Raw genomic sequence first — 17760 nt, 5'->3', positions numbered from 1 at the left:
TTCTCTTTAGAGGAGGCAAGCTGTTTCTAATAAAGGATCATTTGAGTCGCCTAAACTTTGTTGATTTACTGTTTTTTTCCATGTTATTCCAAAACTGAAGGCCCTCTTGTTGAAGTAAAAACTGGTTTTGGGAGGGGTAGGATGTTAGGCTAAGCTTTTATATAATTTCTTTGAACTCAGGCAAGACACACCTTTATGAGTCGCTGATTATGACATCTCCTATTCCTTGCCAGTATAATCTTTTCTGGAAAACAGTTTATTTTGTTCACTATCTTTAATTAATCCAAACACCGGCAGAAGCCAAGACATCGTACATGCATGCTCCCAAATCAGGACCTTTCTTTTTCCAAACTACAACTTTAAAAAACAACTGATCAGAATCAGGAAAAGGACAAACAGAAAAAAACCCCCACTTACATAGTTGTCATCTTTTCCTTTTTTCCTGTTTAGATTACATAGTTACATTTATGCTTCTGGACTGAAAAAAATTCCAGAATTGCTTTTGTTGCAACAATGTATGTGAATTAGCCCACTGAAATGAATCACAACAATCGCACAGAAACAAAGCCAAGGGATTCAGTGCTGAACGCACTGGAGCACTGGGCATCCCTGCCCACGCCAGTCTGACAGAGACAAGGCAGTCACTTCTGCCTCTTCTCATTCCTCTGTCCCTTTTCCCAAACCCAGTCAGAAAATGCTCACCGACAAACAGCAGACCTTCACTAACACACACCATGGCTCCTTTTTAAACTGGAAACTCAGTTTGGAAAATACAAGAAAAATTGTCATCAAAGGCATGCAGTTAATATTTAAATCAAGGAATTACAAAAAAAAAAAAAAGAACTGGGGGGAAAAGACTTCAGTGTTTTTCCCTAGGCACTGAAACTTCCCTTCTCTGATAGCAGACTTAAGAAAAATCTCTTATTTCAGAATTTTCTAGATTAATAAAGTAGACATTCTGATGAAAGCTTTTCAGTGTTTGTTGGAAGTGGAGTTGGAAGGGAGTGTCCAATACACCCATATCAGGTATAAAACATGCACCACTGGTATTCAAGAAATTAAATCGTTATGAGTTCCATAATCTCCTCAAATATTTATAGGCAGATGAAGACTAAAGTGATAGGTTTGGATTTGGGACCTCTAAACTCCATTGGAGTCAAAATCTCCACTGTGATATGACAGCATAACATAACCCTGTGCGTTTCATGGAAAACGGTGCTTGAAAAGCACCACAAAGAAATTTTTAACCTCAGCCCCCTGTTCTCTGTAGCCATGCAAGCATTCTGCTCCCAAGTGAAATCAGTTATTTATGGGCATTAGTCTCTGCTTACACAAAAGCAAGGCAGTGCTTCTCAAGTCAGAGCAACAGTTACAACTCTCTGTGCCAGTCTGTGACCTGATCTTGAACCACAAACTTCATTTGAGTTTCTTGGTCTTCTGGTTTTGGCGGAAAGGTCATTTGGAGCTTTTTTCTGCCACTCTGGAAATGTAAAGTTCCAGAACGAGAAGACCACACTTTTCTTCATCTTCAGTTCACAAATTCTCCTTCCAAGAGTCCCATCCCATGTAAGGGAATGCACATGATACAGTGCTATGAGGCATTATAAATACTCTATGTTAAAGCCCTCAACCTGCGCATTTTGCTGAATGTATCAGAGCTAAAATAAATTTTGGGAACCCTTGTGTATTAATCTTTTTACAGATTTCAATTCCTCGACGTTGGTGAGAAAAACCTGAATCACAGCAATGTATTGTCTGAGGAATAGCAGGCAGGTAACAGTTTGTCTTTTAAATGATACTGCAATCCAGCCAGGAACTTCAGTGCTCACAACTGCAACACTGTATGGAGATCTACCAACACCTATGTGAAAGAAAACAATAGGGAATGTATTTACAGTATCAGGATGAGAAATCCTGGGTTTTGTACATTACATAGAGTATGTGCAGCCACTGGCCATATAGCTTGTAGATAACCAGAGGGCTGGGGTTCCTCTGAAGACTGTGGAAAGGTCAGATGGAGGTAGGGAGAATTTGGATGCTGGAACAGCATAAGGAAAAGACATCCTTTCATGTTCTTCCTGAAACTCACTGTGGGATCACACATCACAGAAATCCCTGTCATATTTCCATCACAGACCAGGGATTGTGAAGGAAGGAGCAATTAATGAAGAGCATTTCTCTCTTACCTTACTCATCCATCCGTTTAAAGCAGAATTAAAAAACTGCTTCCCCTGCCTCCACCATACTTCACCTTAGCCTGTGAAGTGCTCTGTGAATCACTGACGATGATACCAGAGCCAAGAAGCCACAGCAGTATTATTTTTCAGAATCTTAGCTTGTCAAAGTTGATTTCAACATGAAGCTGTCTTTGATACTAGGCATGAGCCCTCAGAACAGCAAAAACCTGCAAAATAGGGTTTCTCTTAAAATAGGCAAATGAAGCAGATTTGCTTCTTTCCTCACCAATTGAGAATTCACTAGATTATTTTAAGTCAATTTTAATATCAGATGCAAGCTCTATTACTAAACTCTATTGTTAAGATAGACATTTTGCTAAGGTAAGGACTGCTAGCAATAATCATTATATACATATACAATTAAAAAAACCCCAAACTAGTTAACAGTAGCAAGTTATATTAGAACCGTGCAGTGACTATCCAGGTAAAGGATTCTTATGAACAACTAATACCACGAACAAAAAGCTTCTTAAGGACTTAGCATCTAAATTCTCAATAATTAAGCCTGGATGTCATCTTCTCAAGATCTAAAAAGGAAGGGAAATAATTTAAATTCCTTATGGGTTGATTATAGCAGTGCACAGTGAATTAAACAACAACAAAAAAAATTCACCAAGCCAAAGAAATCAGCCATATTTACAGATTTCTAAAATAAAACAGGTTTAGCAAAAATAGTTAGACTGGAAGCCAAACACATTTTACACTGCCTTGAGGAGTTTCTACAAAGGAAACTCAGCAGCATACCCTGAAGATGCCTGCCATAAGCCATAGGAGTTTTGCTTTTGTATAGAGAAGGATCTTGCTTTTATAAACAGGCTCTTCAGCACTACAATAATACAAGCAACCAATAAAGCAGCATTAAAAATAAAATTAAATGATGTTCACTCACTGACTGTCAAGCAGTCATAGATGCACAGAATAACCAAGTTGGCAGGGACCTCAGAAGGCTCCTTCTCCAACCTCCTGCTCCATGCAAGGGCAGCTCTTGGGTCTGACCAGGCCATTCCCAGCTTTGTCCAGACAGGAATGAAACATTCCAGGGATGGTGTTCTCCTAGCCTCTATGTACCAATGTTCAGCTGGCCTTGTAGTGAAGAAATTTTTCCTTATGCCAAGCCATAACCTTTCCTCTTTTAGTTTATGACAACTATCTCACTCTACTGCCATATACCTCTGTGAAGTGCCTTGCTCTGTCTTGTCAAAAACCTGCCCACAGGTATACTGGGGGGCTGCTGCCATGTCCCCAGAAATCCGCCTCTCCTGAAGAAGCCCAGCTGCACCACCCGCTCTCTCACAGCAAGTCCTCCAGCCCCATCCAGCCTGGGGACTCTCTGCTCAGTTCCCTCCAGCTTACCAATGTCCCCCCCATGCTCTGGGCCCCAAAACTGAATGCAGTATTCCAGGTGTGACATAGCAAGTGCCAAGCAGAAGCAAACAACCACTTCCATCACTACCTGCTCCAGAAAATCACCAAGGGGTAACTTCTCCTGCTGCCAGGACACCGTGGCCTGCTGTCCCACAGGTTCCCACGGTCCTTTCCAGCAGAGCTGCTGCCCCGCAGTCATTCTCCACCCTGTCCCAGGTACAGAGAGTACATTTATGCTGTTTCTAAAATAAAGGCAGTAATAGGCATGGATTTCTTCATTTTAAGCTGGGGCATGTTACTGTTCCTCACATTCTGACAAGGCTGTTTCAAGGACACAGGCCCAAGACAGTGATTAACATCGCTGGGAGAAGTTTCAGTGATCAATTTTGATGTCATGGTACTAGTGCCATGGTAGCTGTTGCACTCATTGTGATCTAAGGGACTGAGCAAGGCAAGAGAAGACAGTACTTTCTTCTTTAAATGATATCCTGGAAGGAGAAGGAGGGAAAGCTTAGATCTTCACAGTCTGCATGCCAAAATGTTCATACCTTCCCCCATGCAGCTGCCCTTTTAAGTGAAATTTTCACCCCTATTAATGGCTTTTTCCAAAACATCATTAAAAAAATGTTCTTGTTAGGAAGTTTGCAGAGAACCAATGCACAGAAGTTTACATCCATGGACGAAAAGCTTCTAGGCTGGTAGATTTTCCAAACAAAAGATAATGCAATTTTTATAACCTGTCATTAAACACCACTTCCCAGATCAGCCAACACATTTTAGAAGCTAGAAAACAATTCTGCTGTATCAACCTACTATTTATTCTCCAGATTCCACCTTCCTTTCTAGAGGACCAATGCTTGTCTTAAAAAAAAAATAATTAAAAAATGTAGTTGGCACTAGCAGAACAAATGTAATGAGGTTATATACCTGCACTAACTGACCTCCACCATCAATTGCATAGTGGCATCACAGACTGGTCTTAAGGGCAGATATTTCTCCTATTTTAAAATTTTGGTACTGAAAGTAGAAATTAACTCAGTTTTAAGACAATTAAGAGCTCAGTCCTGCATTTCCTGACATTATCCCTTTATCAACAGCATTGTTGTTCTGATTATTCTTACTCCAGAGCCAAGCACTACTTGGCTTAAACGGATCTCATGATAAGGGAACTGGGTTCATGTATACAGGACAGAAGGTTGGCTAGCAGGCAACTGGGAGCAGAAAAAATTTCCCTGACCTCCTCCCAACAGGATCAGGGAGTTTGGGAGACCTATTCCACCCCCTTTAAATCTATTTAGTTTTTCATTCCACTGAAATGACTAACTTAGCCAGAATGAAGAGCATCCCATCTGTCCTGCCTGCAGCCCCTAAACACTGCCCAGGAGGAGATGTAGAGATAGCAGTGAAGAATTCCTGTCCAAGTCCAGTCACTATAAGCACAGTAAAGTTATTTTGCATTCACACCCATCTAGGACCAGGCACCATCCACACACATTTTGACTCTTCATGGTGGCCTTACAGACACTGCAGGAAGGATTCACATGGCCTATACTTCAGCTTGTCCACAAAGCACGCAACTTGTCTAACCCTTCTGCATAGTTTTCTTCTAGTCTGACAATACACTGGCTCACTGTAATAAATTCATTCCCAATACATTTTGTAAAGTATACAGGTAAGACACTTTTCCAGCAGTAGAAGAAGAACAAAATAAGAAAAGAAACGCTAAATGCTGAGAAATTTTAACTGCAGACACTGGTTGGAGACTCATTCAACAGCTTTTCTACAACACTTGGTTAATAAAACCATGCAGTCTTTAGAGGTTGGTTAGTTGTATTCAAATACACTCATAAGGCAGTCAAAACTGAATTCTCTGGAAATGCTTGTTGGATATTTGTTGGATTTGATCCATTCCTATCCAAATAACAGCAAGACTGCAGTGGCTCCCAAACGTCCCAATCTGGCTAGAGGCACCACTGTTCTAAGTACTGTATTAATGTTCAAAGGAACTGGAGCCCCTATTCAAGGATCTTAAAATCAGCTTCACAGCAAAGGAAGAGTAGTTGTCTACACATATCTGAAAACAGAAATACTCCTGCGGGACACAGGTCACTCACGTACTCAGCGAATCAGTTAACTTACCTAATACTTTTCATCAAAAGAGCTTTATCACTGATGTTCCTCAAATGTCATACCACATTCTGAAGGTCATATAAACAAACTTGTGCATTACTCCAGTTCCAGGCCCCCACTGCAAATACCCCAAACAAGTTCTTCACCACTTAAGAAAGATTTTGTCAATGAACTACCTTCAACTGCCTTTAAGTTACATTTTTGCAGTGGGAGCCTCAGCTCTCCAGCACTTTACCCGCACCAAAGATAGACACTCTATAAAAACCTTGTTTCCAGACTCGTGGCACAAGACAAGTCACATGACATTTATTTGCCCGAGTCAATTTCCTGGATTTATGCCCCTCTTACTCTTCCATAGAGAAGGTGGAGCAGAAGTGGCGTGCATATTCTGCTGTATGATTTGACACATCCAGAACACTAAGGAATGCACACGGCTCCATGGCTTCTCCTAGAAGCAGCAGCACTGTTACCAACTTAAAACTGCCACCTTCAATACGGAGATCTAACACAGTTAAGTGTTCTGCTAGAGAGAAAAAAGAAGATAACCCACAAACACCCAACAAGCCTCTCCTGCTGGTAAATTTCTCCTTAGCAAGAGAATTCTCAAAGGGAATATATACAGGAAAAAAGGAGCATACTTATTAGAAGTTGATGGGGTTTAGCCTACACACATCTAGAGGGAACAGCAAAGTCAAATGCTGGTCATACGGGACAGAAAAACATGACCTGTTTATTATTACCATACAACTATAAAGGACGTTTTCTTATCAGCTGGCAAAGTTTCTAAGGAATATTAAGTCTTTGGAAAAGCCATCTCTAATTGAACCAAGTCTCAGCAATGAGAAGAAAGCATATTAATGAGGCAAGGCTAGGAGGTGCGATGAGGAGATAACAATACCCTTAAGAATTACACTGGCATTAAATGCAACTTTATTACCGTATTACTCTCCTATGAATCTTTATGGCAAGAATAACTCTGTTTATACAGATGGTCTTTCTACCATCAGTTATTCTAGTTTAAACATACATAAGGGGAACCCTTAACATTTTAAGATTACAGGCCATTATATTAAATTAGATTTGTTATTTTTCCGTAATCTTCTAGGCTTTACAAGGCTGATATATTCTTTCAGTGAAACTGAGATGCTTTAATTGAAATGAGATACCACACCTTTAATAATGCAGACTGATGTAGGGTTTTTCATTCAGTGCCTTTATTTTAATTCCTCTGTGTGCCACTAACATGGTGCATTTTATCACTAAGAGGGCATTCTTCATTTAAGTAGCACATGCCAAGCTAAACTAAAATGATAGGACTGGTTTACTGTTACACAGTGCGATGCACAGTTGATATTTATGCAAAATTAAGCAAGCCCAAATGCTGGTTTCCTATCCGAAGCAGATTCACGATCAAAGCTGAAAGACCACAGAATTCCAAAATCCCATCTTCTGCAACACACAGAGGAGACCAAATCTATCACCACTTAAAATACTCTCTTGCAAAACACAGATTGTTAAATACATAAACAGCCTTGGCAGTAAGAGAGCTCTGGCCTTTTTTCCTGCTCAGGCACTTCTCAGTGCTACTGGGTCAGAGCTCCAGGGAGAGGCAAGATTATTACAAGGATCCACCCAAACTTCACTGCAACTTAGACTACCCTACCCTGTAGCAGCCAGATTAAAGTAATGCTGGCAGAGGAAAAAGAAGGCTTCTGGCACCCAGAAGACAAGCTCTGGTGAAAGGTCACAAACCCAAGGAGCAAACACAAGACCCCTAAGACCTCTGGACCAGAGGAAGGGAAGTACCTTGATCCTTGCAGATCTAAACATTCATTACTTCATGTTTTGTCTCTCTATCTGTAAAAAGAGGACAGCCTCCCTTTCCAGCCCCACCAGAGGAGAATTGCACTACAGACCGCAGGGTGGATTCCTGTCAGCCCTACACAATGGTGACAGGACTCATGCAAGGATTTAAACCAGATGAGAATTCAACAAGCAAGTCACACAACTTAATTGTCAAAAATAAAAATGCACAGCAAGCTCAGAGTTTTCAATCTGTCCATTTCTACTTGAATTTCCTTGTATGGCATTATTTTACAGCTTAAGACAGGTTTTAAGCTGTCTCACCCTTTTAACATCCTCACTAGCTTGTCTTCTCCCTACTATGGGTCCACCAGCACTGCTTGCAACCATAATGATTTATTTTCATTTGAGAGAGATATCATTTTAAATGGTCAGAAGGGAGCTGGAAGACACAACACACTGGACATTTGTTAACATCTCTAGGCCAAAGAATAAATTGGTGAGAGACAAGTACAGAGCCAGCTGAAGCAGATGAATCTAGTAGCCAGACACAACATGACCCCCATTTCTGCTGTCACCCAAATCAACAGGGCTTGGTACACTGAATGATGATACCTATATCATTCCTCAATTTTTTATTTAATTTCTTTTTATGATTGACGATGCTTTTCAATAATTTTGCACTAACATGTCAAGCATAATTCACTCAGTCCAAATCATCCAGATTTAGAACAGTGAATACTGATCAGATTTTCTGGAGAGATAATAACCCTCATGCTCCAGAGCTTAAGCCAAACAGGGATTAAAAGGAAATATAATATGTTAGGCAAATTAAGCCACATTTGCTTCAGTGGCAGCTTCTTCCTCCTTTCTCATCATAGGAGCATCAACTCTGGGCATTGCTGGAAAGGCAGATGCTTCCCTCTCGCACCACAGCCATGGTAATGCTCCAGGTTCCCGACAGGCAAGGTAATAGTGGCAACATTAACAGCACATTACAGCTTTGTCATCCATGTATCAAGCAAGTTTAAAAAGGGGAGGAAGCACAAGAAGTTATAGACAACTTCCTTTGTACACATGGATCCCTTGTGCCTGCATGGAGGACACAAGAAGTTAAAGAGCCCTTCTGCTCTGTTCACCAGGTCCTGGGTAGCACAAGATACAGGCATGAGACTTCATGTCACAGTGAACTGTGGACTAAACTATCCAAGAAAGAAATTTCTGCCTGACCCAAAAGTTTCTGCTCTATACAGGAAGATTTATAGTCCTTTAATTATAATCATGCCTGAAGTGACCGGTCACAGCTTCATTACCCACAGAGAACTGCTTCACCATTGAGTTCTGGGCTTCATTAGCAGTCAGCAGAACTCATGGTCACAAAACATTTTTATACCATACATACGATGGAGTCACATGTATCTCCCTTGATCCACTATCATAAAGAAGACTATACAGAAAATGTGGTATTCATCTTCCCAAGACAAACGGTGTTTATGTGCACTGCACTTTTCCTCTTCCAGGCTGCATACTCACCTTTCCTTGGCACAAAAGCCCTTCTTTTCACATTCCTTGTTGTTCCTTTGCCTCCAGTCCTACACCAGCCAGATTACTGTGTCTGGGCCAATTCCCTGAAGTCTGACACAGCATTACCTTTCTGGCTGATATTGGAGTAAACCATCAGAGTCTGAAAATCACAAAGCTTGAGGGAATCTTAAAATCACAATCATTTTAGCAACCATTTGCCTAACCACTGTCAGGAACCAGAATCCACTGCAGCTTTCTAAAAGCTGCAGATTAAATTCAAAGCCTGCAACTGAAGGGAGCTGCTATTGTGGTATCTGGGTTTATGCCACCTTCATGTGTGTTCTGTACTGGTAATCAGACTGAGAGCTATTTAAAGTGTCTCTATTGTCACATGCCAAAATATTTAACTATTAAATTTCACCCACCACCTGCCCGTCTTTGCGTTTTAGGGCAGGAGCAAACAGCAAGCACATCTATTTTTCCGCCCTGCCTGAATTCAGAGCGAGACCAAATCTCTCTCTTTGGCTCGTCTGAGGGACGGGAGCAGGGCCGCAGGGCTGTCCGCGGCCCCGCAGCGATGTCGGCCCGCCTTCCGCGCACTGCGGAGCGGTACCTGCGCGGCCGCCGCCACCCGCGGGCGCGGAGAGCCGGCGGGACGCAGGGCCGGGTGCTTCCCGGCAGGACTGGGGGCCCCTCCGCCCCCGGGAGCACCGTGGGGGTCGGGGAAGCGCCCACTCCGCACCTCCGCGCACCTGCCCGGCTCCTGTTTACAGGCGCCCGTTCATCCCAACGCCGGGGGCGGGGAGGGGAAATGCGATTAACAGATTAAGTTTGGAAGAGACGGGAGGGGGGCAGGGGCCCATCCAAAGGCGCCCACCGTGCGCGGGGGCTTAAACACGTCGGTGAGCCCCGGCTGCTTTCCCCGCAGCGAGGAAAGCTGGAGAGAGCTGCAGGGAGGCCGGGAAGGAGCTCGGCGCGGGATAAAATGCCTACAGTCCCCGCGAGCCGGGTTGGGGGGGAGGGAAGGACACCGGGTCGTCTCGCGGGGTGTCCCTGATGGGGACAGGCGCCGTCATCCCTGCCATCCCGCGGGCTTACCTCGATCCACTTCTGAGCCTCGGTGAAGGCCAGCTCAGGCTGGGGGGGCTCGGGAGGAGGCTGAACCTCTCCCAGCTCCAGCCCAGGACTGGCCATCTGCAGGGCCCCGGCGCGCCGCGGCTGCGGCGTGGGAGAAGCCAAGCACCGAGCCGCCGGCCCGGGGTGAGCCGCGGCCGCAGCGGGGGGACGCCGGAGGCCGCTGCCTGCCTCTCCCTGCCTCTCCTTGCCTCTCCCTGCTTCGCAGCCGCCGGGGTGGGAGCCGGGGGCGGCGGCGCTCCGCAGCCCGACTGGCTGCCGCTCGCCTGCGGTAACCTCTCTCCGCCGGTGCCCCGTCCGCCCGCCCGCCCTGCCGGCTCGGTCCTCCCTCGCTTGCCGCCCCGCCCGCCCCGCCGGCGGAGCGGAGCTGTGCTGCGCTGCCCTGAGCTGCCAGCTAAAAATAAAACACACGGGCGAAGCCGCTTTGCCTTCAGCCCATGCAAATACCCGCGCCGCCGCCTCCCTGCTGCGAGCATCGCATCGCGGGCGGCGCTGCGGACCGGGGGGGCGGGGGGGCAGGCGGGGAGTCGGGAACCCCGGGTGGGGGACAGGGACCGTGATGGCAAGGCATTCCCTGCTTGGGGAGGAGGCTCCTGGGGCGGGGGGGACCTGGTGGCAAGTCTCCCACCCGCAGTACCGGAGGGCACCGAGCCGCACGCGTCGAATCGCTGTTTGCGGCTGCTGCCTTAAACACCTCATTAATCGGTGTTGCTGCACGGAGCACCTAAGAATCTCCAGTCCTCGCGGTGGGAAAGGGCGCTGTTCCTCGGCCAACCCTCAACCACCTGCTCGGGGGCCGGGGGCTTCTGCCCCAGGAGTGAAGCACGGCAGGTTCCTCTCACGGCACTGCGGACATCAACCCGGGCTTGCAAAAACGTGTAAGGGTCGGCACAGAGCAGCACGGCGTTAGTTTTCCTGCAAAAGTGGAGCAGGCATCAAGGTGTGCTTAAAAATATATACCATGGGTGAATACCCTCTTATTTTTCTCTATATGCAGAGGAAAAAATCCAACTCTGTCCTGCAGAGACTTACGAGCCTAACTTACATGGTGTGAATAGTCCTAGCTCAAACAGATGGTATAGTTAACCGTAGAAGTTTCTAGAAACGGAAGGAATTTTTTTCACCAGGCCTTTTAAAAGCCAAATCCTAAAAATCTCCACTCGTAAGTGTTGGAAAGATGAGCCAAAGTTACTTGTTTATATTTATGCAAGCATAGAAAGGTGTCTGTGTGCTGGAAATGCAGGTGTGCGAACATTAATCTCCTACTACTAAGGTCTTTTTGAAAGGGGTCGTAACTGGCTGCTTTTTCAGTTGTCAACAAATTTTGATGAGAAGCAAACTGTAGGATCTACTTTTCAACATGCCCTTAATTTAGGCCTGAATTCACCTCAGTTGGGATTTTGAATTTTGTTTATTATTATAGTCAAGAAAAAAATACCAACTCTTTAAATATGCATGAAAGTGCATATATTTATTTCTCTATTTCCCAGGAATCTATATCCTAGGAATTTGTCTTTATTGTTCTCTATCTTTTGTTTTGGTCTTTGTTTATTGTTTCAAATTTGCGGGAGTAACAAAGGGCCTAAAAACAGGTTTATAGGAATTTTTCTGAGAACTGCAACAAGACAAAATCTAGATGAATTGTAGTCTAATCTCAAACATTTAAAGATAAATAAGTGTATTTTGAAATACTTATGATAACACAAGCTATTTTCTGATTCTTGTAATATTTAAATAACTTTGATGTTTATCAGACAACAATTACATTTATTCTCCTGGGGCGGTGGAAGACTAACAATTTAAAATAATCATCCTACCTAGTTTTTTATTACTGTGCAAAATCAAATGTATGATTTTGCTGTCTGGTGATCTCAACATCGTCTCTCAGAGAACTAGAAGAGCTGGATTGGGCTGGGGTAAGCATCATATTGCACAAAGTAGCTGTTCAAAACAAAGACCACCACCCCAGACCTTGTCTTAAAGTGAAAGGTGGGCATTCATTTCACATTTATGCAGTCATTTTTCATAGATCACTAAAGAAAGTGTGCTCTTATGGACAGTCTTATTCACACACTTATATTCAAGCATACACGACTTTTTAAATTTATTAAATCCTCACAGAGACACATAGATATAGAGTTAGTGCAGTCTTTAAAGAGCCCTGTCATGCATTTAGGAGTTCAAAAGACACCCTGAATGGCAGCAGGAATCTGGCCACTTGTTTCCTAATCCTAATCCTGAACCAGCTTCGCATTTGGTCAAGTACAAGGCAGCATCCCTACCTCCCTGTTCCCATGGAAACACACTTCTAGCATCAGCCCAGCTTACTTTTTTTTTTAAACCACCATCTGCCTGGGGAGTTTCAGGGCTTGCTCTAAGTCCCTTGAATAGCAGTCATAGGTTTTTCAATGGTTTTACTCTCCCTATTACAACCACCCTGGCAACTGGTACAGGAGACAAAATATGAAAACAAGCATGTTAGAAACTCCAGAAAGGTTTTGCCAAGGTCGCTCTGTTGCTCCCGACCAGAAACATTACTAGAAACTTAGTGATGGAATTTGTAGCAGCAACAAAATAGGAGATTTTTTTCTTGTAGCTCTCTGCAAAACTCTCTTGTTTTAAAACGAATGCTTCAGTTTAGCTTCTATGCTTTTCTTTCCAGTAAAACTCAAGCTAGAGTGTCAGCAATCCTTATCAACATAGTTGCATCTGTTACCTATGGAGGTGCAGGTATCAGTGTCCAGGTGCAGGCAGCCTTCCCAAAAGCAGACTGTGCCTATGTAAAAGTAAACTAACTGTTGAAAAATGCGTAATATAGTGGTTATAGGAGAAGGCAGAAGGAGAGAAAGAGGGTCTTCTCTGGTTGTCAGGGATATTTCTGCTATTATACACAAAAGGAAAAATAGACGCTTTTAGGAAGATACAGTTTTAGGTAGGGCATTGGTTCAATCTGTATTAATTGGTTTGGTCTTCTACCCAGTTTGGTTTTCTCTGCTGGGAAGAGGAACTTTCCCTTCCTTTTTGTCTTCAACCTAGCATTTAAAATATTAAAGCCTCTTGAGTAACAGGAGCAGAGGTTTAATAAGGCCTGACTGCTGTTATGGCAGGCCTGATCTTATCCCATGGCAGCAATGAACAGCTTGCATCAAGGAAACTGTGTCCTGGACAGTTTCTGCCACTATGATCTATCTCCTTGAATGAACAGGTCTGGTGTTCAAGACAAGTTCTCAGCAAAACTGCTCCTAGATGATATCTTTGTGCTCTCACTACTTTTTCTGCTTATATTAGCCTGACGATAAACCTCTTTCTTCAAAGCCAATTTGACACAAATGCATCCTCCATTTGAAAAAAATTACTTTTACCAAAAAGCATGGCACAGAGAGCAAATGGGTGAAACACCCAAGGATCCCCTATTTCTGTTGTGTTTTACCTTGCTTATTAATCTTTTCTTTTTGAGCTTTTATAAATGTGCCTTAAACCAGCAAAGCCTCAGGGCTGGTTAAGAAGGGAAGTTATCCTGCTGGCACCAGGGCTTTTCTGTCTCCTTATCTCCTTCACAATCTGCCAGTTCTGGCTGAAATTCTCTGAGCAGCTCTTTTTTTTTCCCCAGACCATAATGGTCATACTTTGGGATGTTGCACAGTCCTGGGTCAGATCTTTTAGAAATCTGAGCTGAGCCATAAGCGGACTGTTTTGGCTGAATATCTTCTTTCTTGTTTTTTCAAGGATTTTTATACATTTCTTTGCTTTGCTTGTCTTTTTTGTACATTTAACAAACCACTGAATGTCACACTGAGAACTTGAGGCTGTGTGGTACTTACTATAAAAATTCTGCTTGGAATTCCTTCATTTTCTAAAGCATAAGGTAGGGATAGGCACATCCAGCACAGCTCTGTATAACTTCCAGATTATTTCAGAGCTACAGCATCTGAGCTTCCATGGAACTCACACTGTTGCAAAGAGCAGTGTGACTGCCTGGGGATGCTGTGGGAATTGGACAGCTCTGACATAAAGACATTGATATTAATACTTTTCAACAGGTATTAATCCTGCTGTAGAGTATTTGCAGGTTTTTTACTGACTACCAAAGGCAGGTTGTGCACTTTCACAGCCTCTCATGGTGAAAGGGTGAGCTGAGAGGTGAGCTGAGAGAGCAGATGGGAAGAGCCCTGATAGCAGCCTTTATCAAGGCAGAGGAGACTGTTACCTAGAGTTTAGCATTTTCTTCCTTGATAAAACTAGACTCAGAGACAGTTCAACTCTCAGTGACATGCAGCGATGCAGAAGGCTGGTAAAGATATCCACTCCGAAGCAAAATGTAAAAAATCCGTATTTTGAAAAATGACTCTTTAAATGAGCTTTAGTTATTTTTAGTTCTCATGAAAAATCAATGAATCTGTGACCAGGAGAGCATGTTGATTTTTTTCAATCACTCAGACAAATGTTGTGACTTCACATTTTATTTAATCAGGGCATCTGCTGTGGTGCATTTGCAGCGTTCAGCATTTGGCTGACAGCACCTGTTTGTTTATCCCAGCCATGCTGTCTTCTGTCATAGTCACTTTCTCTCTGGTACCACTCATTCAGCAACATATTGTCAGGCTTGGCATTGATGTTCTGTGTTGTTCTGGGAATTACAGGAGTAGATGGAGCATTTGAATTTGCTCTTTCCTGGGAGGAAAGCAGTATTATCCTTTCTCATCCTGTCGTGGAAGAATGTGAAGCTCTTTTGTGAAGCAGTTGTCGTCTGTTTTGGGGTTTGTACTAATTTTTGAAAGCTAGTACAGCCAATTGTCATCTAGTAGCTGAGTACCATTTGACACTTTCCTGTTTTCCTGTATTTGCGTTTGATTAACTTTTTAGATTTTTAAAAGCTGTTGACTATCCAGGATTGGATATACCACTACACATGTTGTGTAGTATATAGTTCATTTAATGAACTATAACCCTAATGAATCAGAATGATTCAAAATGAGAGCTCATGATGCATAATGCATAAATGCATGTAAATATTCAATGTCACAGGCATAATTTTGGGGGGTTTCACCATCCTCTCTGTTCCCTGCATGACAAATCCCTGACAATATCTCTTCATTTTAAGTGCTACTATGCCTTTAGTTATGAGGTTTTCCTGCCTGGCCTTCCTTTCTGGTTTGAAACTTCCTTCTGCCTCTCTTGGAGGCTTCCAGATCCCAGGCTGATAGTTCTGCTAATTGCACAGAGCCTGGATCAGCTTCTGCTTTAATCTGCAGCCACGGTCAAACTCCTACTTACCCAAACAACCATTTCCTTCCTTCTTTATATTGTTCTCATCAAGACCTGCCTTTCCTCTGGTATAGGAAATTCCTATATCCAGCCTCCTCTTTAACAAGTATTTTTTTTTCTTGACCAGCCTGCTTTACTTAGTCCCAGCCTGCCCTAATCTCCTGTCTTTCACCCCCATTCTCTGTCTCTTCAGTCTCAGGTGCTTCTTACTTCCTCTTGTTCATACAGAGTAGGTGGAGGGAAAACATAATACATATAAACCATGAAAACCACTGGGAAAGAAAAGCAAAAAGAAGGCCAGTGAAAGGAGAAATATCACAAGTACTTGATAACAAGTTACACAAGATTAAAAAGACATAAATTGGGTTGACTAATGAGCAGTAACATAAAAAAGTGGAGGAACGGCGAAAGGCAAGTGAAGCAACCAGAAATATATAGGTATCAAGGTAAAGGAAATAATAAATCTGGGCACAAAACCAGTGAACTTGTCAGGCCAGAGAGCATTCTTTCCTTTTGCATTCATAGCTACCAAGCATCGCAAGGTCCAGGTCCATACATGTTTTTTCTAGGTCTCCCATAAAATATATACCAGATTACAAGAGGAAAGTGTCCACATGCACAGACCAGCAATGGAAAGAATACTCAGAAAGAATGTGTGGCTCTTCCACCTTGCCCTCTACTCCCAGAGCTGCACAGCATCATTCTATTGACAGGTCAAGCCGGGAAAACCGTGTGGCAGGACAATGGCTTTTTCACCAGCTGTTATCAAGGATCTTTTTAGCCCATTAAAACAAAAGTGCATTGGTAGGGAGTGGATGCTTATAGGTTTTTGTACCTGCCAATATGACGTCTTCTTCTTTAATGTAGAGAAACAAATGGCCTTCACTTCTCTGCTGAGCTGGAAGTGGCACAGGAGCTCAAAATGGTATTTTCCCCACAGATTTCTTCTGAGCTTGACTGCTTTTCATTCACTTTCTTACAATCTACTTCATTAAAGACGGGAAGTGAAAGTGGGAGTTCTTTCAAACACAGCCTGGTCCAGAGCAGGACTTTCCACTTCTAGTTTGTATCTGCAATAATCTTCCAACTGATTTTGCACTCTGCTCATTTAAATGCAGCATCTTCCACTGCTGCCACACACCCAGTATACATCTTACCCCATTTCACCATCCAGAGTATATTTTCAAGCACACAGAGTTAGTCAGATTTTTCTCAGTGAGGAACATGGTAGCATGGTTTTAGGTACCCTCAGGGAGATGTTCCTCAACACCTCTTTTGTAGTGTCATCACCCAGGAAGGGGGTCTTTTAAGTCAGCTAACATGCTCAGAGAGCCCATGCCAGCTGTAAGTTCCATAAGTGCAGCTGGGCCTGTCTAGGCTCAGTATCTGAAAAGACACAGAGCCAGAGTAAGTATTTCAGTGGTCTACAAACCTTTGCAGCAAGCTGTAACTTCAAACAAGTGCTACAGAGTTATGGTATTGGGGGGAAGAGAGGGGCTGTCATGTATGCAACAGAATGTAATAAAGTCAGTTAGAAACTTTTGCCAAACTGGTGAAAAATGGGATGAAAATCAAAAACTATATGTGGAAAAAAGATGATTTGGAAACAAGTTCTAGCTTCCAAAGTAAGTTTCTGGGTTCTTCTATTAATTTTTTTAGCATATAACAAATTTTATGTAGTGGTGGCATAACCATGTAATTCACCAAACAACATTATTGTCTCAGTTTGAAGAGACTGGAATGTTTGTTAAAGAGGATGAGTTACGAGACAGACCAAACTCCTCTCTCTCAGCAATTGTAAATTCAAAAATTAAGGGGCTTTAATCGAGGAAGTATGGAAGAAAAGAAGAAATAACAACCCTTTATTAAAAGATATATGTATATTGGCAAGAACAGTAACAGAACATAAAAAACAGCTAAACAATAGTCCTGTACTCAGAAGTTCCTTCAAACAAAAGAAAAAGTCTGAATACTTCTCTGTCCTTTAGTGCAGTCCTAATCGTGACCTGCAGGGGGCGCTGTTGGATCACAGAAGGTGCAGAGCCTGCAGTGCTCTGTGTTGTCCTGCAGGGGGCGCTGTTGGGCTCTGGCGGTCACCATGTGGGGAGAGGGGTCTGAGGGGATGGTCTCGGGTCGCGGGAGAAGCCGAAAAGAAGATGGGGGACCCTTCCCTTAGTGGAAGGAAGGGGAAAGGAAAGCAGTTCACCCCCAGCAGAACTCACTGTTGTTCTCAGTTGATGGCGCCACAAAAGCTCCTCCTTTTCTCCCAGTGAGCAGAGAGACCCTCTGATGAAAACGCAGC

At 43.3% G+C, this 17760-nt stretch overlaps 1 protein-coding gene and 1 long non-coding RNA gene across 4 annotated transcripts in view; both read right to left on the bottom strand.

Annotated features, from left to right (window-relative positions):
* The window catches only part of LIMCH1 (LIM and calponin homology domains 1), a 179790-nt gene extending 169378 nt beyond the window's left edge, over window positions 1-10412 (bottom strand). Inside the window, exon 1 of one of the 2 annotated variants that reach the window (XM_032685058.1) lies at window positions 10158-10412. In XM_032685058.1, coding sequence (XP_032540949.1) covers window positions 10158-10253 — 96 coding nt within the window. In that variant the 5' untranslated portion in view covers window positions 10254-10412. The remainder of the gene's footprint in view (window positions 1-10157) is intronic. The other variant, XM_032685060.1, reaches the window with a different exon arrangement.
* LOC116785477 lies at window positions 1747-3957 on the bottom strand. 2 transcript variants are annotated; one of them, XR_004356555.1, is made up of 3 exons: window positions 3688-3957; window positions 3127-3320; window positions 1747-1861 (listed from the first exon to the last, which is right to left on the bottom strand). It is a non-coding gene; the product is annotated as an uncharacterized LOC116785477 (long non-coding RNA). The 2 variants fall into 2 exon arrangements; XR_004356556.1 differs by having other exon boundaries at window positions 3131-3320.
* Window positions 10413-17760: the final 7348 nt, after the last annotated feature.

The sequence above is a fragment of the Chiroxiphia lanceolata genome, chromosome 4 (genome assembly GCF_009829145.1).
Source record: "Chiroxiphia lanceolata isolate bChiLan1 chromosome 4, bChiLan1.pri, whole genome shotgun sequence".
In the NCBI taxonomy this organism is placed as follows: Eukaryota; Metazoa; Chordata; class Aves; order Passeriformes; family Pipridae; genus Chiroxiphia; species Chiroxiphia lanceolata.
This window is presented reverse-complemented; position numbering and strand designations above follow the sequence as displayed.